Source organism: Salvia splendens, chromosome 9 (genome assembly GCF_004379255.2).
Source record: "Salvia splendens isolate huo1 chromosome 9, SspV2, whole genome shotgun sequence".
NCBI classification, from domain to species: Eukaryota; Viridiplantae; Streptophyta; class Magnoliopsida; order Lamiales; family Lamiaceae; genus Salvia; species Salvia splendens.
Genome location: NC_056040.1, coordinates 2,001,992 through 2,025,307, shown reverse-complemented (window position 1 = coordinate 2,025,307; position 23,316 = coordinate 2,001,992). Strand labels below are relative to the sequence as shown.

Below are 23,316 nucleotides of genomic sequence, written 5' to 3'. Positions count from 1 at the left end.
TACAAGAAATTTTTTTAAGTGCACTCAATTCAGCCAACTATTGAAACACAGCTACTTGTAAAGAGTGAACTTTTGAAAAAAGTTAGTATAGCCTGATTTTATTTTTTTTCCCCAAAATTCGGGCTATATTCGAAATACTAGTGCACATAACATAATTGCTAAGCTGCAAGAAAATATTTACCCAAGTCCCAACTACTATACATCAAAACGTTACACACACACACACACACACACAATACAGGCATATACACAAATGAATCAAATCACTTGGCATCTATACAATCATATCTGCAGTTCTCTTGCATCTGTGCTTCATGACCTCCAAGAAGATTCCGCTTCGCGTCCCACAAGGAGTGAGTCTGGTGAATCCAGACGAGTGGATTTCCAAGAGGAATTGGTCGACTTCAGTAGCAAACCGAGGGCCAAAGAGCCTGTTGCTCTCACAATCGTGTCTGTCGATCTATTTATCTTCGCAATCAACATGCCGAAAACCTTAAAGAAAGACGAGCTTAGGTTATGTGACTTCAAAAATTTGTGGGACTAACCGAAGAATGTAGTGTGTTGCAGTGGATGAATATACCTGACTTAAGTAAAGGGTGGAGATATGCTGAACACTTGAGAAAGCAACGATACTGCTACACAAATAAATGGCATTTGCTTGAATTACCGGCCAAGGTGCCTCAAAAGCCTGCACATATACAACCCGACCAACTCAGAAACAGGATATATATAGCGATTGCTGAAATAGATGAAACGAATGCAGACCTGTATTAGTGATGCCATGTAGGTATCGATCCTGGATGACATATGTTGAGTAAAAAGCTTTGCGATATCTCGAAGAAAGTCTTCATAGTCACCTCTGAGGAAGAATTTGTAGAACAAAAGGATAAAGGTGAGTTCACAAGAAAGTGATCAATTACAGCTTAGGTTGGAATCTTATACATACCTATGATCAGAGCTAAACCTATGTGTGTTGGCAAGAGCAACCATACTATCAAGCTCCATCAACTGAGCAATGCGCTTGAACGTGTTCTGAAAGACCGTAAAGTATATCAAAAATCAACAATCATTAGAAACATATGTAAAAGTGCATATCTTGTTGAAGGCACTGAAAATAGGCTTCTCTGAAGAATTCTGTACCCGGCAAGCTCGTCGCACGCCAAGATCGTCATCATGCAGATGCAAGACCAAGCGCGGGAAGGCAGCAAGAACCTAATAATAATGTGTATTGTTGAATTGTTAGCTTTGGTGAAAAATCAATTTTTCCTAATATCAGGAAAAGCGAATCAACATACCTGCTCACGGAAAGCATCACGTTGTGGCCCAAAATCATATGTGCTTATTGCCCCAAAGGCTGCAAATGCATTAGCTCGAATCTTTGCATTCATGCATACCTATTGCAAAAATGACTTGTTAAGCTTACTTGAAGATTGAGTAGCCTAACTCAGAAAGCAACGATGCAGGAGTATTGATAAACTTACTTGAAGATTACGTAGCCTAACTGAAAGATTAAACAAAATGGGTTCAACAGCTTCCGTGGAAGCAGATCCAAGGACCTAAAAAGGTCAGCAGTAGCAGAACAAGTAAGATTTTTAATAGTGGTAAGGATTTGTTAACGCAGTGCAATGTGAGATAAATCACCTTTTGCAGGCATGAGACAGCAGTTAGCTGAACTGATTCATCCGGGTCATCAAGTAAAGCAACAATAACACTGAGAATCTGAATGGTATAATCGATAACACGGACTGGTGGCATCTGCACGGAATGCAGGGCAAGAGATGCGCATAAAAAATTCCCGAAGACAAATTATAAAAGTCACCAACATTCTCAATAATGTCCATATAGCAACATGCATCTCACAACAATAGACCATTTACAAGCACCCACCCAATCATACCCCGCCTCCATCCACACTGTTCTATAACTACAAAAACGTATCTGCTGCTATCATTAGCTTCACCAATTGCTTATTTCAGTGACCTGAAGTTTCCCCTTCTCTGCTTTATCTTGCTTAATAATCTCGTGGGATAACCCATCACAATCAGTAAAAGAAAAGAAGAGAGGGGCGGGGTGGAGTAAGCCGTGTGAATGTCTTTCACAACTGACTTTTTCATTTTCTCAAACATTCCCACCCAAAACGAACTCCTTAAGCAACAGTTGAGCTTAAGATCAAGAGAAGACAACGAGTATAAATGCACAGATAACAGCAATAGTTATAATTTGTCAAACTTCTAGTTTCCAATGGTTGAATGAAGGATGTAGTCTTTTTAGATCCAGAGGTACAGGCTGAAAATCTTCATACTTCGTGAGACAAAGGTTGTTGAAAAAAGTGGGCGAACTAAGGAAGAGTATTATAGTTGATTCTTAAGATGGGGGACTTAGAATTGTGAATCTGTTAAAGTGGAAGCACTATAAATTCGGAAACTACTTTCAAGTTTCCCTAATATTGTTATTATTATAATAAACTACCTGTACAAGTCCTCTTAGACAAAGTCGCCTAGCATTTGGAGAATCATCAGAAACATGTCGAGTCAATCCTTCAACCAGCTGCTCCAACAAAGGACCAAAACTCTCACTGCAGAATGATAAACGTCAGCAGGAGACATTAATATTTGAGAGCAAGAAATAGTTACTACCCAAAACACATAATTTAGCTCTAAAACCAGAGGCAAAAAATAGAAAAACATTTGAACCTTAGCAATAACGAGGCTAGGAAGAACATATAATATCTATTTTTCAAAATAAAAGAAAGGAAATGAGACAGGACTGCTTTGAACACGAGTACAATAGGTTATTTCCATTGCATGACAAACTTCGAACAGCAGTGTTGAAATAAGAAAATCTCAGTTCACAAAATACTAGGGATATTGGTGAAGGATTTAGCTGTCATCTATCCTCTGAGGTTTCCTGAAGGCAACTTATCTTAGTTGTGCTCTCAAGAAAAAGTATAACTAAATTTAGATTTATTTCCTAATACCTGAAAGTGAGACAAGGAAAATTTTCTCAAAAAACAGCAATTGCATAAGATTTCAGAGTCTAGATCAATATAATTTGAGAGAATATTGCTAGCAGAGCTATGAAGCTTGTCATTGCCAAGCCATAAACAGGGCACACCAACCAAGACTCCCAGAGGGAAAAAAAAGTATACTACCAATAAATTTGTCAGGTGCACAAGCTTTAACATTAAAATAACATATTTCACCATTGATCAGTTCCATATAACTTGTATGCACAAACATCTCTTATAAGTTATAACCAACAATACAAATGAGAGTGCAAAAGACACCAATCTTACTACCAAACTGATAATCAGAAAATAGAGACCTATAACAAAGTCTGACATCTCTCTCACACACACACACACACAGAGAGAGAGAGAGAGAGCAGGGATTCTGAATATACCTGAACCTGACAAACTCTGACAGTGCAGCAGCTGCAGCTTCCCTCAGATACCTTGAGGGTCGATCCAGTGATTGACAAAGAATCATAGAAATTATAGGGACCTGAGTCATGATAAATTAGTGACAATAAGAAGTCATAAAATAAAGAAGCAAATGGGAATCATCAATTAAACTGTATGAGTTATTTGTAACCTCACAAAGAAGGAACTGAAACTTTTGAGGTACATAAACTTCACAAAGCTATAGGAATAACAAGAACAGATCCAGACAACAGGAAGGAGTTCAAAATGCTATTCAAACTATTATATCTTTCTAAGATGCTGCTATTTCCAGCTTGATTGAACTTGCTATCCAATCTATTATAGTACTATCTTTGATCTTTCTAATATGCTTCAACAACTGAACCCCCAAGATTCTTTTCCTTTGAACTGTAGTCTATTAAAATTTATTGTCCCATGGAAAAAAAATTAGTAACATGCGAACACATTTTGTACAAAAATATCTCAGTCACTTTCCAGCTTTATTTAACTTGCTACTACTGTTTTGCAGAAAATTGCAATGATATTTGACCCAAGACAGTAATATAAAGAAATTTCATTTCTAGTTACTTGATATTGATATGGCTGCATGGTCCTAGAACTCTTATGGAGGCTCATGAAGCAATTCAATAATGCCATGGCATTTATAAGAAACTCGGAGCAACAAATACTCCAGAACTATTAGGACCAGTCATCACCCAACTTAACCAAATGTGCAGCATAATATATTCACTTTTTAGATGAGAATTTATTTACAGAATTCAGATATTCCCTCAGCTTCTATAGGCGATTTTACAAGTATGCCTTCTGTGTGATTCAAATATCACCCTGCAATTAAGAGTTAGGTGGCAATAACTACCTCTTTTGGCCTTTTTATAGAAATACAACAAGCCAGGTCCCCGATTAGACCAATCCATGTCTCCTCTTCATTTTGTTCCCTATCCCTAGCCAGAATCTGCATATGATTTTCTTTTTAATGCCTCTCAAACTCAAAACAGTTGTGAAACTTACACTAACTAGCAGCTAAAATACCTTCCCCATCTCCAGATCACCAACACATTCGCAAAATGCATTAAATGCAACCAGTAGAGCCCTGAAAGTCGTATTTAAAAGATTAAACAAAAGAATTCAACAGCATCAATTACTTTGGTACTTCTAGTGTAAATTTAGAAAAATATGCTAGTATTACCGCAGTGGTTCCTGCTGGCCAGAATTAGATAAACTATGACAAATTCCTAAGTGAAGCACAAGAGTTGCAAAGACCGCACCATAGCTTTGCTCCACAGACTTTTTTCCAACTCTCCCACCACCTCTGCATATACAAGAATAAACCATTGACAATCATAGACATTGATGGAGAATCATAATCACTCGATTAAAGATATACCTGAAGAAGGCAATAAGAGCTACCACAGCAGCATGCAGCACATTATCTTCTAAACTACTTTCACCAACATTGTTGGAATTCTCCCCCTTAACCGCATCGCCTCGAAATATAGGTCTCTCATTCAGGATAGAGATTATATGCTCCAGGAATGAATATGTAAGAACTGTGTGCTGGGAAAATGCCTAATAATTTCAAGAAATAAAGGAAAATCAGTTATAACCGTCTCTGTAATGGCTATTACAGCACAACAGGACAACTGGCACATAAGGTGCCCTCGCAGTTAGTTCTATGAGAAAATATTGCAGCAAACCTAAAAAATGGATAAGAATTAAGAAAAGCCAGACACAGTTGTTCATTTCTTTGACATTTATTGCTGTGTATTTCAACAGAATGGTCGAGTTACCTTTCTAGAAGACGTTTCCTCTTAAAATAAGTAACAAAAAGTACATGAAAATGAAAAGAATGCCATTCAATACATATAAGATCAACTCAAAAGTAGTTAAAAGAATGTCATTCAATATATAAAACAATGTTGGAAAATAATGAAAAGAAGTACTGAAGTAAAATAGATCTCTATGTGTGTGTCTGTGTATGTGTGTATTATATGCATCACAAGTTTGCAGGCTTTAGGCAAAAGTACACAGCAGCATTGATGAAGATTTCAAACACATAAAAAGGAATGGTAATTAGATGTATATAGGCTGTAAAGTAGGAATTTACATGAAATACATCCTGTACTGGCCAGCCCCCGCGTAATCTAGATACATCTTTTGTGGCTATATCTTTCTCAGCAGCAGCCAACACTTCATCAAAAACAATTCTTGAGGTTGTATTCTCAGCAAGAGAAGATATCTTTCGACAGTCTAAGGAAATTACTCACAGGACCAGTTTTAATCATTTTGATTCAAAGCATTTACAGCTTTCATGAGCCAATAAAATAAGCGATAAATAATCACGAATATCAACAGCAAAAAGATTTTTCACCACCATGACCAGGTAAAAGAAAAATAAATGAAGAACTAAAGAGGATACAGCATTAAGTGTTTCTTGGCGAAGATACTTCTCTATTACATGGTTCGTAGCAGAAAGCAAGGATTGCGCCGTCCTGATGACACATGCATAAGGATCTAATAAGTCAAAAAAATTACTAATTTATTTCATAATCAAAATATGCTTCAGTCACAATTGTCTCTTTCCACCTTGAGATATCAGTGTCGTTCAGCTCCCTACCCCTCTTAGTGATAAACTCAATCACAGCTTGAATCGCACCTTCGGCAGACTGTCTGACCTTGTCACATATAGCTGATGAGCTGCAATATAGGGCAGCCACAAGCTATACAAAAATTGAGTGCTCTCTTTAGAAGCCTTCTAACTATCTAAGAAGTTAATGCATACACATAAGATCAGGAAAATTAAATTATTACCTCGTCCTTAGTAAATAATATACACACAGATGACACGACCCTGTTGAACACCTCTGATGGATCAAGTGATGCGTCCTTATATGCAAAATTAGTAGTGAGGAAGACTGCTCGTGAATTGGAAGCAGAAATTTATAGCAAGGAACCCATCCTGCCTTTCTGCTTTTCCGTTAAGAAAGTATATAAAGTAAAGTATCAAAGAAAATGTTATATTTGACTTACACTTCTCAAAATAGAGATCACGTCCTCAAGTGCTGATAAAGCTCCATAACACAATTCAATATCAAGACCAATGCTAGAGTTTGTAGACCTCGGTAATGAAAGGGATATACTGAAAAATAAATCAAGAATCTGCAGATAGAGAACATGATCAAAATATACAGAATCAGAATAGATCAGCAGATATAAAGAGATAACAGCATAGACCATGTAATCTGGTTCTTGAATAAAGTAGGAACAGGTAAGGTATCACTAATTACTGACCTGCACAGAGCTTTTTCTAACTTCAGGGTTTGTATCTGCACAGCGTGACAGATATACCATGATTCTCTCCCCTAAACACAATGCATCACGACTCGGAGATACAAATGCACCTGAAATATAAAAGCCAAAATATCTTAAGCTTGAAATCACAGATGAGCGGTGAAAAGCAGAGACAGAGATAAACTAACTTGGTAAATTAGAAAAATTATTATTCATAACACGGTCAATTCGTTTGTTATGGGTGCAACTTCCTTGGCAACCAAGTGCACAGTAACCACTAACACATATAGTCCGGAACTTCTGAATCATCTCATATGCCGCAAGACAGCCTCTCTTTCTCTTATATTCCACAGAGGAAGAAACATATGGATCAATCTGTCTCAATATATGCAGTAACTGTTCTGCTCGACTTCTTCCATCCTCCCCGCTAATGAGAAAAAAGCAAGTTAAAACAGCAGATGACTGTATTCAAGAACAAAGTGCTATACCAACAACCATAGTGAATAGTGAGAACACGTCAGATGTTTGCCGATGCGATATGACTAATCAAAATAATAGTAATAAACCAGACACTCAGCTGCATCCATATGACCTGATGAAGAAATGCTTATATCTTACTCAATATTTACATTAACTGGAACAACAATTTCTGACAAATCCTCGAAGGCTGCTGCCCCTATTTATCTAGGAAGGAAAAGAATCTACTGGATATACTTCCAGCCTTACCAAGAAAAATTGAACAAAATCCCCACTAATCTATCTAAAGAATAAGGAGATATGAAGAAGAAAATAGTTTCTTCACAAGGCATGTGATTAAAAACAGATCAGACTATATTATATATACTAGAAGCATTAAACTAATTCTCAAAGTACATTGTTCTAGAAATATCTCCTTTACAGTGGAAGCAAGGCCTTCAACGAATCTGTGTCAAACATACATAAATATCTCTAAAGTAATTTTCAAATAACCAAGCAAAACCAAAAATATAGACCGGGCAATTATTGAAGGAAGTACCTCGTAACTAAAATCGCACAGAGAAGTGTAGTAAGGTTGTGTATGAGACCATTAATAACATCAGGGGGATCATCTGGTAAACCAAAAAATCCCAGAGTGGCCTGTCAAGAATGTAAAATACTCAGCACCATAACCACATAGTTGCAAGAAAAATTGCATAGTTGCATCTTCCACCTTCAGAACATGGTTCCTTGTTTCAGTTGTTAATTTTGGCTCTACAGAAACCAAAGTTGTGCAAGCACTCAAAGCAAGACACTGTATAGAAGAGTCCAGGTTCAGGAACAACAGAAAGGAAATGCTGGCAAGGAAGATAATCACAAACGAAAAACACAAGCTGAGAGATGTACAGTAAAAAAGACTGGGGGAAGACAAGTAGCTTTCGTGCATGCATATCTAGTCATTTTAGCACAGATGAACCAACGATAATAGGGGAAATGACATAGATAGCAAGAAAAGACATGTTCTACAAAAGACGAGAACATTCAGTCATTATTGACAAAGCCATCACCCAACCCTTCTATCTTGCTACTTTAGTGAGCGAGTGCGCATCCAGTTACAGAATAATATTGTGGCACCTATTTCTAGGGCTAATTTACAGGAATGGTTATTTCCTCTAATAGAAGTACGCATTGTCTAGCCGGAAGTCCTTTACTGTTAAGCTTTTCTAACTATCAAGAAAATTTAGCTCTGTACTATTTCCAGGTTGCAAGCAATGACATATTCCAAGGAGAAATTTCCAAGTATAATACACATCAGAAATTGGGGATATTATGCATTGATAAGGTCGGAGGTTCTAAGCCGGCAGGTTCAGGAAAATACTGCATCAAATACTAAAGACAGATCAAGACTCCCAACAATAAACCTGAGTGTTCAATAAGTCCAGGTTAGAATCAGAAATTCCATCTTCATCATCTCGGCCCATCAAAGTTAATATGTAATCAAGAAGCACATCTCTCCTTTTCAGTGGGAATGATGTACCATTTTCAGCAGCGCCGATAACAGCCTGACCTGCATTGTCAAAATAATATGATCATTATGAATGTATGAAATAAATCAACCAAAAATAAGGTACCTCATGAATTATAAATTTACAGTAGGCATAGCAATACAGAAGATGCATAATTATGCCCACACAACATGTTATGACAACATGTATATCATTACATAACCACAGCTTGCCGATAAGTATTCACTATTTCCAGCAACATAGGGGAATAGATTAATATTTCTCATAACCTTCTTCAGTTATACAGATTCAAAAAGACTTAAGATCAGCCTCTGATCCTCTTTAATTGTTTTGATTTCTCCATTAACACTGCAAAAGATTATATACAATTTGCAATCATGTGAAATTTTATATTTTGAAACCAAACCATTTCATGATGGACGAGATGGGCACATTGCAAACAACACTTGGAAATAGAAGTTATAAAATAAAGATGCCATCATGATGGACGAGATATGCACATTCCATACAACAGTAAAATTAAATTACAAACCTAGCAAATCAATAGCTGTGATAACTGCCTGCTTTGCTGTAGGATGGCGAACAACAGTAAAATTAAATTACAAACCTAGCAAATCAATAGCTGTGATAACTGCCTGCTTTGCTGTAGGATGGCGAACATTAAGAAGACGTGAAAGCATATTGGTCCCCTGTCATAAGCAGAAAAATATATCAAAGATAATATATCTAAATAAACTCATAAAGCAGATGGTAGAAGCCAAAACCCAATAGACTGGGGAACAATTCCCATCCCATCAAGACAACATGCTAAGAAACTGCATAACTGTTTCTGATGGTTATGTAACTGCATCAACTGTCATATTATCTTTGAGCTTTTATTAATATTCAATTTAATTTATTGAGTTTATCATCTTGGTGATATTATATATAAACGAAAGTTTTGATACTATGTGGAATGTCGGTATCATTTTGAAGAATTAAAAAGTTGTGCGTATTTGCAGAATCGATGGAGTTTATCCCTTTTAATTAAGCTTCGTCTCCTCATTTAGATTAGAGTGACACCTACAGCAATAAGACAATTTATTTAAAAAACTGGTTAAATCCAGTTAATATGCATGCATTGATTAGCACAGGCTTCCAAATGTCAGTAAGTTCTACCAGATACATTTTCAATCCAAGTGTTTTGAGCAGTTGCTGAGTCAAATTAATTATGTGAAGTTATGTTATGCTATGCTCTTATGCTAAAGAGAAACACACACATAGATGAAGATTCACAAATAGATTTCTCTACTAGGAAGACATAGTAAATCAATAACATAATAAAGCAATGGTTCCACTGTACCACAAGTGCATCTATTCTGGCCTCAATGACTGTAGATGGAGCATACTTAGCAGCATAACCATACATAAGAGCCAAAGCGGCATGAATGTCATCTGATTCTTCCATTTTAGCTCCATCAGAAAAGAATGATAGAATCCTGCAATGGTGGTTGTCATATGTAGCAAGATACAGTGAGAGCATTGATGCATGACGGTTGTTTACATGCATTTGTTATCATACTAAACTGAAACTACAAATAAATCTAGATATATTCTAAGTACCCAGATGCACCATGCTCTATATATAACTAAATGTAAGATATAACGAGATTTGGCAACATCTTTCTTTACATCATGACTCTTAAAATCGAATCATTCAACACTATATCTTGACTCTTTAACATCAATCCTCCAACACTCATACATGATTTTTGTACTTCAAAGCCATCCCATGTGGTTGATAACTAAACCCGTGATTCTTACATCAAAAGTGAAAACATGATCCGCATACATGTATGTGAATCAGATCCATAAAAATTTGAGGACAAGAAGACCTGTAGGATTCAAATCAACTCATAAGCTATCGTCATTTACCTTTTAAGGTAACTATCACCAACATTATCGAGAATGTCTTTTAGCTTATCCAGAACAGTGTCCAAGTGTGATGCAGCAACCTTTGTGTAAAGAGGGCAGCCAAAGCATCATTTATTTAGCATTATTACTAGAAATCTTCTTCAATGAATTGAATTGATGCATGCATGTTAAGTAGTGATTACCAGTCCCATGGCCTTGGCTAAACCAAGCCTATTCACTGGCAAAGCAATGTTAGCTTGTGTGTACATCAAGTCAATCTTATCATGGACATAGGATCTGTCATGAACTTTCTGAAGCAAAATACCTAAGCATCTGCACTAGGAAAAAAACAATTTATTTATTTCAGCTCTCCATCTGGATAAGAGGCAGATCATGCATGCGAAAATATTTAAGCATGTAGCTTCATATAGATTAGGACATAAGGGCATAGTACAGTCATACCTTAGATTCCCTTTGCTTTGGTTAAAATTATTGCAAGCTCAACAATACTCATGAAGTTCATTAGATAATTATCTGAGATTATAACATTTATTTACTTTCTCCAATCTTAGTCTCTTAAAATGGTTACAATTCTAAGGCACAGTAACAACTTTTATGCATGCCAATCTACATATATAGAGAAAACAATATGATCCTGGAAGTAAGCACATCTATATTTCAGTACCAGCACAAGCCAATGCAAATAGATAAAGTAGCAAAAAAGAGTAGAATCAACAGGACAAAAATTAGAAGTAAAAAGTATACATAAACCAGCTAGTCGTCAAGAAGACAAAGAATCATACACACACTAGAGTTCCTTTCCTGAAATTGTTATGTTGAAAGCATCAATTATCAAGATATATCTAGGGGACACAAGATAAATACTTGCTACACAAAAATCAATGAAACCAATGCGTCAGGAAAAGGAGTTGTTGGAAGACTTTCAGTCTCTTGATTCAGGTTATGGTGGATTTTGAGACTGCAGATAATTTAAGTAGAAGATACAGTACCTCTTCCTGAGACATAAGGAAAAGGGAGAACTAATGCATCTTACCTGTGAAGCAGAGCAGAATGCTCATCCTCAGATGAATAAAGTTCATATTGTTTAGCAAAAGAGTTCCCCAGAGATATTGCCCAATCAGGATCCCGAATCACATCCAACGACTCCGCAACAAACTGTTTCCACAGACAAAGATTATATCCCTATCCACAATGCAATATGAAACTATATAAAATCACAATCTACAGCATCAAGAGCAGACAACAGACAAAGATTATATCCCTATCCACAATGCAATATGAAACTATATAAAACCACAATCTACGGCATCAAGAGCAGACAACATATGCAAAGTACAACTAAAGGAGCTGTATCACTGTTAACCAACATTATCTTCCTTATAGTGATGTGGCTATGTAAGTCGAGAAAATTTTGACTTGGCACGTCCCAAAAAAAATTCCAGTCTATAACGGTTATGAATGAAATGCATCAATTTAGAAAGAAAGACAAACAAGCTTACATTAATAACCATGTCATCCCAAGTCTCTTGATATAATGGATCTTGCTTTAGGTCGTCTGGATCACTCACATAAGCTTTCATTTTTGGAATCTAGAGCTTGCAAAAGAAGACAAACAGTTAGAAGAGAACTATAATTTTTTATCTAGCAACTAAACATGTGCATGCAATCTAGCTCATAATGCTGGAAACATTAAAAGATACGAGATTCAGCAATATCCTCTGTTTTATATCTATCAACCAAACAGGAGCACGCAATCTAGCTCACAATGGCCGTGCTTAGAAAAGATGAATATAAAAAGAGGTTAGATTCAGCAATACACTCAAATATGCAGCCATACCATTCCAACTACAAAAGAAAGAATCTACTGCACAGAGTATGCCAAAAAAACATATACCAGCATGCGAACTTATAGGAGGCATTCGTATAATGATGCTGAAAAACAAGGCCATAAATTATGCAAGGAGTTCATCATTGATGCTACTATACCATAATGTTACACAGTGGGTCAATCTTCTATGTCTCCCCACACAGTTCCATAGTTCTTTCAATTCCATCCTTTGACTTCATGATACTTGAAAACACAATTAATTACCCCATGGTATAATACTACTAGTAAATAAAATTACCGATGACCAAACAAGGCCAAAATTTATGCTTGGATTTCATCTTTGATATTATTCTACCCAAAAGATACACAGTGGATCAATCTGCCATTGTCCATGCAGTGGGATAGTTCGTTATTTTCATCCCTCAACTCCATGGAACTAGAAAAACACATTCAATTACCACATAGGGTTATCATATATAGTAGCACAAAACTACCTCAAATCATTCATATAAATGCAGTCCACAGAAATAAAAATATAAAAGCAGTTTCTTAAAAAAATTAACAGCAAACAAAACATCAAGCTGCTATACCTCATCTTGCCAATATAAGATCATATTCCTTGGAAATAGAGAAGCTAACTGATTCAAGACCTGCAAAAAATATATAGATGTAACGAACAGAAAAATCTGCCCAGTTTCAATGCTGCAGAACAATTCAATTTAAGGAGATAATTTATGGTTTCAAAAATTAGTGCTTCGAGATAAAGGGCATCAGATGAGTATTCCTGTGATTTTGCATCTTCAACACAGGCCACCAACTAAAGCCGGAGTTGTTTTGAAATGATCATAAGAAATTTAAAAGATCAATGCAATTTGTTGTCTCAGCTTGAAATACAAAGTAATGTCTTATCCAATTGAAGGACAATCAAATGATAGCTGGAGAAAATTAAACTATTTTGCATCTTAACAGTACAACTTTCTAATAGGTTATATAAATCTCATTGTAGTAAACAACAACATCCAATCATGTCAACAACAACACACAATGAATAAAAGAGTAAAATATAGGTGATCAAGAACACACGATTGTTGATCTTGGGTGTGCATGTTTTAGCATGCAGTGACTGGACCAAACTGGAATTCGTTCTTCTAATAGCATAGCACATTAGAACCATATAATCACCCGATTCACCCCTCTCCATTAATCAAATGATTTACATATTTTTATTAGATGTTCAAAACTCAAAAGTTGTGTTCTTTTGTTCAAAAAGGAATATAAAAGGAAGATAAAATAAACTGAAAAGGGAAAGAAATAGTCTAAAAAATCAAGAAGACGGACTTTATAAAATGGTATATTTGTCTATGGGTAGAAATACTCCTTTTTTATGTAGGTGAACTGTTGAATACTTGGTATCAAGCTAACACCAGAGACCAAACCAAGTCTAAGTCGCATGATTTTCTTCCGTCAACTAATGTTCTTAAACCTTCCCTGACCAAGCTCATCCCAGAAATCTCAGATAAAAAGCTCTTACGAGAGAGTCTGCACAGCATTCTAGGCACAAATGAAGGAGCACTTTTACATGTATGCTTCACCTATCCAGATTAATAATTTAATAGTCGTTAAACCCTACAACATGCATCAAGTATTTCATAATTCTCTAAAATTGGAATAAATAAATAAAAATTCACAGGTTTCCTACCTGGTTGTTCACATAAGTATGTGGCCAAAGTCTAAAATTCTAATACCGACTATTATTAAAGGAAAGAAAGAGCAGAGGCTTCATCTATTAAGATTATCAAAAGTCGATTAGATTCTAGAATAAGTGACTTGATCATTTAAAACTCTCTTCGATGAATTAAAGTCTGTACAAATCATCATATGCATCATTGTGCAAGCATTATTTCCAGGAATACTTGCTAGTTGAATTTCAAGCTGTGGATATTAACAATCATTCTTCAATAATACATGACTGTGATATATATATATCAGACAATGGTAAAGAAAACATACAGCCAGAATATTAGTCACCAACTGCTCTCTCACGAGCGGATTGTGAAGAAGTACCACGAAACGTGCAAAAAGATCCTGAATTTTATGTTTTTCAGGTGATGATTTTCTATCAGAAGAGTAATTAATAAAATTACATCAAGTACATATCTAACCTCTGGACTGGGAAGATCTGCACGAGCTTTAAAATCAGAAACAATTACATCACTTTGGGTACTTTTATGTCTGCATAATTCTGAGATGCACCGGCAAACCTGCATAAAACATCAAATCACCGAGAAGAGAAACACAATTTACATAATGAGGATGTGATCCAGCAGATAAAAATCAGTGGAATCTTGAGACAAAATGCTAGAGATTCATTTTAATGTATCTTACTGTAGCAACTGCTCCAGTGTAAATCCGTGGTATGATCATTTTCAGCAAAAATGGCCAGAGGACATGCTAGAAGTTTCAAACACAAAGCGTTATTAAATTTTCCAACATAATCAGCAATAGAGGATTATGGAGAGAAGAGAGAACAACTGAAAAGGGAACTAACCGGGGCATCAACGTACCTCCATTTCAGGAATGGTCACTGTTATCAAAAGGAGACCTTTTTCACAGGTGTCACGTAGCTCAGTTGGAGATACGCCTCCAATCTTCACCTGCAAAAGATCCAAGAGTTTATAAACAAAAAAGAAGGCTATGTGAGGACAAGCATTTAGATTTTCTACGAGGTTCAATCAGATTCTATACTTCCCCGTGGATATTCTGGCATTTGTTTTCTTCAAAATAACTCATTCCCTATGTGTTCAATATGTCAGGACTACGACCACTAGTACCATTTGGAAAACCTATTCTTCAACTTGATGTTGTTCAATAAGTCTCATATTTATTATTTGCAACCCAAATTAATAACTACTCTTCAAAAGATATTTCAGTAGGCGAACCAAATTAAAAAATGGGATCAAGTAAATATCTTCTTCTGATCATTCAAGTACTGTATTCTCACAATAGGATGGCTAAAAACAAATCTTACACTGTTCATAATATTTGCAGTTCATTTGATTTAGAATGCAGCATATTATATACATGCACACACTGTACTGTGATGATGTAAGTAAAGGAGTTACTCTGCAGTGTATTAATTTCACATTCAATCAACAGATGATCATGTTCACCAATATGCAGTCATACAGAGCCAGACATTCTAAGTAGACAACCAACCTCTGACTTCTTGTACATGAAAGGATTGAAAGAGCCAGCCGACTTCATAAAATCCATTGAACTCTCAGTATCTTCCCCATTTAAATCTATTGTACAGTGTCGTACCAAGTATTCCACAAATAACTCCCCTGCTGGACCAACCAAGTAACAATGGGAAGCCATAACAACTATCAACTGCAATTGAAGATAATGATAAGTTCAAGCCTATTGTATATGAAAACATTCCAATTTTGCTACAGAGACACTACCTCAGAAAGTGCTTTGCAGACAGCCAAATCACTCTCATCTAACAAACTTTTCACTGCTTCCACTAACAAAGGCCTTTTAGCATGCCAAGATTCAGACAATCTTGAAGGAACCAATGAGAGCATAAGTTGGTAGTAGATCTTGAAATCCAAAAATTTTAAGAAGAAGAAAGAAAGCTAACCTAGGTAAAAGATGCTTCAGGACAGAAAGCGCACCAAAAGTAAGAGGATCTTCTTTTGACCTGCATTTCTGGAACATACGTCATTCAGATACCATACAAAAAAAATTGAAATCCAACATTTTAAATTTGTTTTTATTTTCATCATTTCTTGGGGTTTAGATGATTTTTACCAGGGGGAGGGGTTTTCTTGTTGAACCTTATGCCTTATAGAAAAATAACCAAAAGAAATTGCACTAGTACAATATTTCATAAATGTAACCCACATAGAGAAGGAATGCGAACAAATCTTCCGGGTAAACCTGACCAACTGTGAGAAAGCAATGTTGAACTTCATTGTAGGTCTGCAAATACATAGCATACATCAAATCACCTAAAGTAGAAGATTGTATTGGCCAAAAGCAAAAGAAAAAAATTATGAAGTAAGATGCAGTTACTATAATGCAGGGGAAAATTCAGAATTTGGTATATCTCACAGTTAGGAGGGGGGGGGTACAAAAACTATAAAGTTTCTTCATGTTCTAAGGGTACTCAAGGATCTCGATTAGGAAAATTCAGAATTGACTACTATAAAACCTCAAAATCATGGGCACCCTGATATTTGTGTTTTACTAATTGAAATCTTCATATATTGAGAGGGTTGTTAAGAGTTCAGTTTAAGAATGGAAATTTATGGTAGGGCATCGTTAGAGGATTGGCCTCGCAAGAGGATTAACATCTGTTTCATTTCAGTTTATACACACTTATGTTTTCTGTTCTTACTGTCATGTTTAGCTAATTTGTGTTCCACTTTCAGATCTTAAAACTTGTGTAACTTACTCTCTTCTGCATTGGTAACATATTTCTTTTCATATCAAGTTATGTATGCTTATAAACACATCAGAATGCCACTAGAATATACCTTCAGTCCCACTGGAAATTTTGACTGCTGGTTATTTTCATTACTGATACAAACCACAGGAAGAAGTGTTGACAATATGACAGTGAGATCCTGCAAATCACAACCCATATAAGACTATGAAAACTTGGAGGAAACAAGAGGACAGGTAGTTGTTTCAGTTAGAAACTGCATCATGTAATTTTCTAGTATATGTATTCCTACCACAACTATCCACTGATTGGGATCAACAGTAAACTGTCCCTATTTCATATTGTGGCAATATGATATAAGAAAACGTGAAACTAAAAAATTGTAACAGTTGTTCAACCTTGTTTGATAAGAACATTGCTATAACTCATAAAATCAAGCAAACCACAATTCTGTAGGTATAGACCAAACATATTAGAAACCCTTCTAGGATGATGCCAAACATGCAGTAAAGCCTGGAACTTCATCCTTTACAACAGTAAAATCACAACTATATTCAACCTCAAAGTCCAGCAAAGGGGGGCCACTTTCTGAAAGTAAAGAAGCATTCAAGAGATTGTGGAGACTACATGTAGCCACAAATGCTGCAACTTCTTGGTCTTTTTTATACCTGTATTAGCAGAAAAGAAGGGAGGAGGAAAAATGAAAAAGTAAATATTAGACATTTTATTCAATTGATAAACAAAATGACACCAATATCAGATAACTATCGGCCAGACAGATTTAAATTATGATCAAGGGGGTTCTACAGCAGGAATATCGCAAATTATAGTGAACTGAGAAGATTCAAGATATATAAACAAACATATCAAGCAAACAGCTCACAGTTCCAACATAGTGGGCACTAATCTTGGCAAAGCCGACTTCAATTGCGTCCGAGTAACTAGACCAACCATCTGGCCTAATGCCTTGACTGTAGATATGCGAACCTACAGAAACAAAACAAGCTATATTGTAGACAAGGCCCTGGCATTTCTACTAAACTTCGGCAGAGACAGTCAATTTAAATATAAAACGGAAACCTTGAGATCACGTGAAGTTGCCCAAACTCTCAATAGAAGCTCAAACGCAGAGTTCAGGAAAGACCTGCGCCAAAATGAGCACAACCTAAAGCAACTTTGTGCAGAAATGGTGTACTAAGTATGCAGAATACAGAAAAGGCTATACACGACCCTTACATGACATCACCATCAATGGCTGTATGCAGCGGGAAATCGACGCCATACTGGCAACAGGCCTGACACCACGACTTGAATGCTGAAAAGAGGACAAAAAAAGTCTTGATGTAAGTTGAGTGTGCTGTAAAGTTTTTGTTGGACTATGAATATCATAATATGATGCCATTTCCACCATGTACTAATAAATCAATTAGAAACCAGCCTAAAATGGAATGCTTAAAAGAAGTTAACTGAAACAGCGGCATAAATGTCCATTATGATCTTCTTCCCAATCAGAGATCTATAGTTTGTACTAAGTTCGTGTATCACAGGGATCTGAAAATTGTTTCTTCATCGAGCAGGACATCTAAAGCCAATTTACTCTACAAGAACTACGCAATTTCACCCTTATTGAGCTTAGCACCCAATAGAGTTCATCATGTTTGAGTCAAACTATCATCAACGGCCCACATTATCATCAAATCCCATCATCTTAGCTATTCCTGTTTGTGCCTTCAATAAAAGAATGGTCAGGCTAGAGGCAAAGCATCCTAGACTCTCTTGACATTCACTGAAATATTGGAGCGCTAGCAAAACGAAATCACAAGCCACCTCGTAACACAGATGCAACAAAGTTAACATACCATTTGCAAAAATAGGTCGATGTATGTCTTTTACATTTCCAAGAATAGGAAGAACTCTTGTAAGTACACCTTTGAGCCGTGGAGCGAACTGAGAAGCTTCACATATCAAAAAAATATACATCAACTAACATTTAAAATACTATATTTAACTATAAATATCAGAGTAAACAGGCTTGATACACAGGAATACCATCAGATGAAGCAAAATCTGCAAGTATTTGAACCATGGCGGGAAGAGATGAATTTGTTCCAGAGAGATGAAGAAATATTTCATCCATCATCTGAAAAAATAAGTAGATAAACATGTATTCTATCTCTGCATCAGGTCAACAGACAAGTTGTTGACACTTGTTAACATTTATAACTTATGACTTCGTGCAGCTCATGAAAATAGAATTGGCTACAATGAGTAGCCATCGAACTGATAACAATATGATGTACCTATAGGCACAGAACTCTGGCAGCAAACCAATAATTAAAGTGGCGGTAAAATTAAAATGTATACTTTGCCCAAATGACAAATACATAGATGATTCAGCTCCAACACCAAATCGACTACCATTATTAAGGTTATGAAATACTTTTCATAAAAAAGTGAAAGATCAAACTAGCAGAATGAACGTAATTGCAGAGAAGTACTACGTACGATGGTAAAAGCATAATTGGTCAAATGGCAAAAAACGAAGGAACATGCTTCACCTGCTAAGTTGTCTAAATTGATCTAAGCAAGGAACTTACAAGGTCAGGCAGATGTAAACCTAATGCAACAAGTACACCCGATGCAGCCTTCTGCCAATCAGCATTAAGTTCCTGGAAGAATAAGATAAACATGAGAAACATTTCTATATTGCATAATGTGTATATACCCACAAACAAATGAAAGCATTTGACCAAACAGCATTTGAATCATTTATACGAATTCTACTAGGAATTTTGAAGTTGTGAATTGGATTTAGGCATTATCAAGCTAATGAGTATCTTCAGATATTCGATAATGGACCCTATGTGGCTATGAACTTCAGAAACTTCTATTTTTCCCTGGCACTTCACGAAATTTTCATTTTTTGATTAAGGTTATCTGAATATATAAGTAAATGCTACAGCAAGAAGGACAAATGTCCTTAAGTTGACTGAAACTGAGTGACTTTTGTCTAATTTAATCCAATAAGATCTTCTTAAAATCTAAACTAAAACAAAATCAAACATAAAGCAGATATTTTAATTAGATACTTACTTTCCTAGAATTTTGATTTCCTTTCAGTTTACCAGGAACTGCAAATTTTGCCCTTCAATATGTTATGTCATGTGGGTAAAAGATTGATTTATTGGTTTGTTGCTTTGGGACATGGACAATGTGCATAGGGTTCGAGAAAATATCTAAGCTGACTGCATTGCAGTTTCTTTAGATGTTATATAACAAAAAAATGTCAAAATTTTAGAGTACTTGTATTTTGACATTGCACATATTTACTGGAATCACTAGAAAAAATAAACTAATACTCTAGCATTTGCTGAACTAAAACTTATACTACTATAAACAGTTGGGGACTTAAAAGCCCTTTGATTCATTTCCAAGATATATTAACCAGGGTGATCAAAGCCTCAAAATGTGTTTAATATACGACTTCCATGATTAAATTTGAAAATAAATAAATAAATAAATGAAGGATACTCCAGTAAGACATCTACTCCAATAATTTGCTAAAATCAACAAGAGAGGTGATAGTTGAATTTTGAAAATTTTCCCAATCTCTATTTAGACCCAGCCAATAAATCATTATCGCCATAAAGGAAGTCAAGAACTATAAGTATGAACAAGGACTAGATCATTTCAAGTACTCAGGCAACTATGTCAATGAAGCTCACAAGAAGCATCTTAATTGCTCTCTGAAGAATCTCAACAGATAAAAATTTTGTGCTAGTTCAGAGCTAAAAAATTAGATGTAGCGAAAATGATGACTTAATGTATCAGCCGAACAGCATCTCCATGGCTCTGTCAATAAGATCAATTAAAATCTGAAGAGCTGATTAAGCCTAAGTTCGTAAATGTTAAAAACCATTCTGGCTCAGACAGTTAAGCTTTTAGACATGGCAAAAACACAACTAATTGGCATTATAAGAGTTTAAGCTTGGCAAGGTCGCTAAGATATATTCTGCACATGCATGTGCGTGCAACCTAGTTTTACTGTACCTTGGTTGAGATTATCTCAGCAGAGGCAACTTTAGCAAACTTTGCCATATATTGAGGATCAACATCAGCTTTATTCAATGCGCGAATTGCCACGGACATAACTTGAAACAATCCAGCAATATTCCCAAATCTCTGAAATATATATACAATGCTCATTCATTAATACTGATATCTTACTAACACTAGATAATTACACAATTTGTGCACAAACGAGATCATAAAACGAGGCATACTCTTCGACCACCACGTGACACTGTCGAACAGCAATCGAGAACCAGAAGCGGATTCCTGTAGGCATTGAGGAAACCAATATGAACCAAACAATTCATTTCATCACGATACAAACATCAACGAGCTCAAAATTTACAATCACTGAAACAAAATGGACAAGCATGAGCAATAAATTACACTGAAGCAATGTCCTTCAGAGTAGCGGCCGACGCCTCTCTTACCACCGGCGACTCGTCCGCCAACGACGAGACGAGAACTTGAACTGCCTCTGAAAATTTTGAAAGGAATCCATACACAACAAAATTTGGAGTTCAAGCTATCATTATTGGGAAATGCACGAAAAAAATTGTTCTAAATTGAATCGGAATTGCCATCGAGAATACCAGGAGCAGGCACGGAATTGCCGGAGCTGGACGACGCCATGAACGCTGGAGAATACTGAGATCGCAGGGGAAAAAAATTATTAAGAAAAAAGAGGAAAATGCTTAACGGTGCGCTGTCGCAACTCCTTTTTAACAGTTTTTTTTATTGTTAGTAGTTCATTAATTAATTTAATCTTATTTAATATATAGTGATTTTATAAATTATGTGTCACATCATCATCTTAAATCTAATCACAACAATATCATCAAAATAAATTTTATTCTTCTCCAATTCACTCTAAGCAACTCGTAGGCGTCCTGCCTAAAATAAGTCATTTTTGGCATAACTATAGTAACATAATTAATCTCTTTTAGATAATTCTCTTTTTACTCCTCTACTTTATTTGTTTTCCTACTTTGTTCTCTTTCAACTTAACTATTTAAATATCATTTTTTTAAATTTCGTATAAAAAAAATTTGAGGGCGAATGAAGTAGTAGTAATTTTTTACAATAATATTTGTTTCATGTACCTGGTGTCTGGTGGTCTCAAATCTCAAAGCGATTTTGTTACTCTTTCAATTAGTACATTTTTTTTTTCTGTATGTACTTAAATTCATGTAGCGTGATAGATTAAAATTTGAATTGGTGATTTCTAGAAATCATTTATTAACGCATGTTTTATGTGTTTGTCCACAATTTGAGACATCTCATGTCCATATCTACATGTCTACAAATATGGGATAATTCTTCTTTTGTTCTAGAGTGATTTTTACCTTCCTTAAGTGTACTAGGTTTTTTTTTAATTCCGGCTTTGGGAGAGACGCATGACCCTCATGCGTCACCCATTAATGAAACGCATGACCGTGATGCGTCTATGGGTAAGACGCATGAGGGTCATGCGTTTTTCATTTTATTTTTATTTTATTTGAAAGACGCATGAGGGTCATGCGTCTTAGGGTAAAAGGCATGACACTCATGCGTCTCTCTTGTAAACATAAATTGGCTCCGTAGCTTAGTGGTAAGAATTATGTTTGTCTCTGTGGAGACCCGGGTTCGAATCCCAGCGCCATATTGCAATTTTTTTTATTACTAGTACGAAATACTATTTAAAAATTGTAATGAGTAACAATTCAAAACGGTTATTAAATAAATTATTGGAACTTTTAATTAACATAAATATCTTAAATAATTATGTACTACAAATTGACATAAAATACTCATTTTAATTAACTTTTAAATAATTATGTACTAGAAATTAATCAACTTTTAATTAACATAAATATGTTAAATAATTATGTACTAGAAATTGCATAAAATACTCCTTTTAATTAACTTTTAAATAATTATGTACTAGACATTAATCAAAAAAATTGTAATTACTAGTACAAAATACTATTTAAAAATTATAATTAGTTACAATTCAAAACGGTTATCAAATAAATTATTGGAACTTTTAATTAACATAAAAATGTTAAATAATTATGTACTAGAAATTGCATAAAATACTCCTTTTAATTAACTTTTAAATAATTATAAACTAGAAATTAATCAAAAAAATTGTAGTGTGGCCTTTGGGATTCGAATTAATCAAAAAAATTGTAACGTGGCCTTTGGGATTCGAACCCGGGTCTCCGCAATGGCAACACAGAAATCTTACCACTAAGCTACGGAGCCAATTTATGCTTACAAGAGAGACGCATGAGTGTCATGCGTTTTACCCTAAGACGCATGACCCTCATGCGTCTTTCAAATAAAATAAAATAAAAAT

The 23,316-nt window shown here is 35.5% G+C and overlaps 1 protein-coding gene across 2 annotated transcripts; it reads right to left on the bottom strand.

Moving 5' to 3' along the window:
• Positions 1-70: 70 nt before the first annotated feature.
• LOC121748211 (protein SHOOT GRAVITROPISM 6-like) lies at positions 71-21,702 on the bottom strand. Of its 2 annotated transcripts, none has more exons than XM_042142438.1 (51): positions 21,569-21,702; positions 21,363-21,453; positions 21,188-21,242; positions 20,955-21,086; positions 19,502-19,573; positions 18,954-19,044; positions 18,764-18,859; positions 18,141-18,219; positions 17,985-18,048; positions 17,788-17,891; positions 17,464-17,572; positions 16,996-17,085; positions 16,338-16,438; positions 16,098-16,157; positions 15,919-16,018; positions 15,671-15,844; positions 15,019-15,108; positions 14,840-14,905; positions 14,617-14,715; positions 14,465-14,539; positions 13,045-13,104; positions 12,126-12,215; positions 11,660-11,781; positions 10,809-10,938; positions 10,627-10,706; positions 10,055-10,190; positions 9,320-9,401; positions 8,608-8,753; positions 7,920-8,000; positions 7,746-7,846; positions 6,919-7,157; positions 6,731-6,840; positions 6,470-6,598; positions 6,251-6,325; positions 6,026-6,159; positions 5,859-5,931; positions 5,547-5,678; positions 4,827-5,008; positions 4,629-4,751; positions 4,472-4,532; positions 4,299-4,394; positions 3,403-3,503; positions 2,470-2,575; positions 1,642-1,755; positions 1,482-1,556; positions 1,296-1,394; positions 1,141-1,212; positions 947-1,032; positions 766-859; positions 581-688; positions 71-492 (listed from the first exon to the last, which is right to left on the bottom strand). In XM_042142438.1, exons 1-51 carry the CDS (start codon positions 21,606-21,608, stop codon positions 313-315), a joined length of 5,205 nt encoding a protein of 1,734 aa, XP_041998372.1. In that variant the 5' UTR covers positions 21,609-21,702; the 3' UTR covers positions 71-312. The 2 variants fall into 2 exon arrangements, with proteins under 2 accessions (XP_041998372.1, XP_041998374.1); XM_042142440.1 differs by having other exon boundaries at positions 16,098-16,165; positions 16,361-16,438.
• Positions 21,703-23,316: the final 1,614 nt, after the last annotated feature.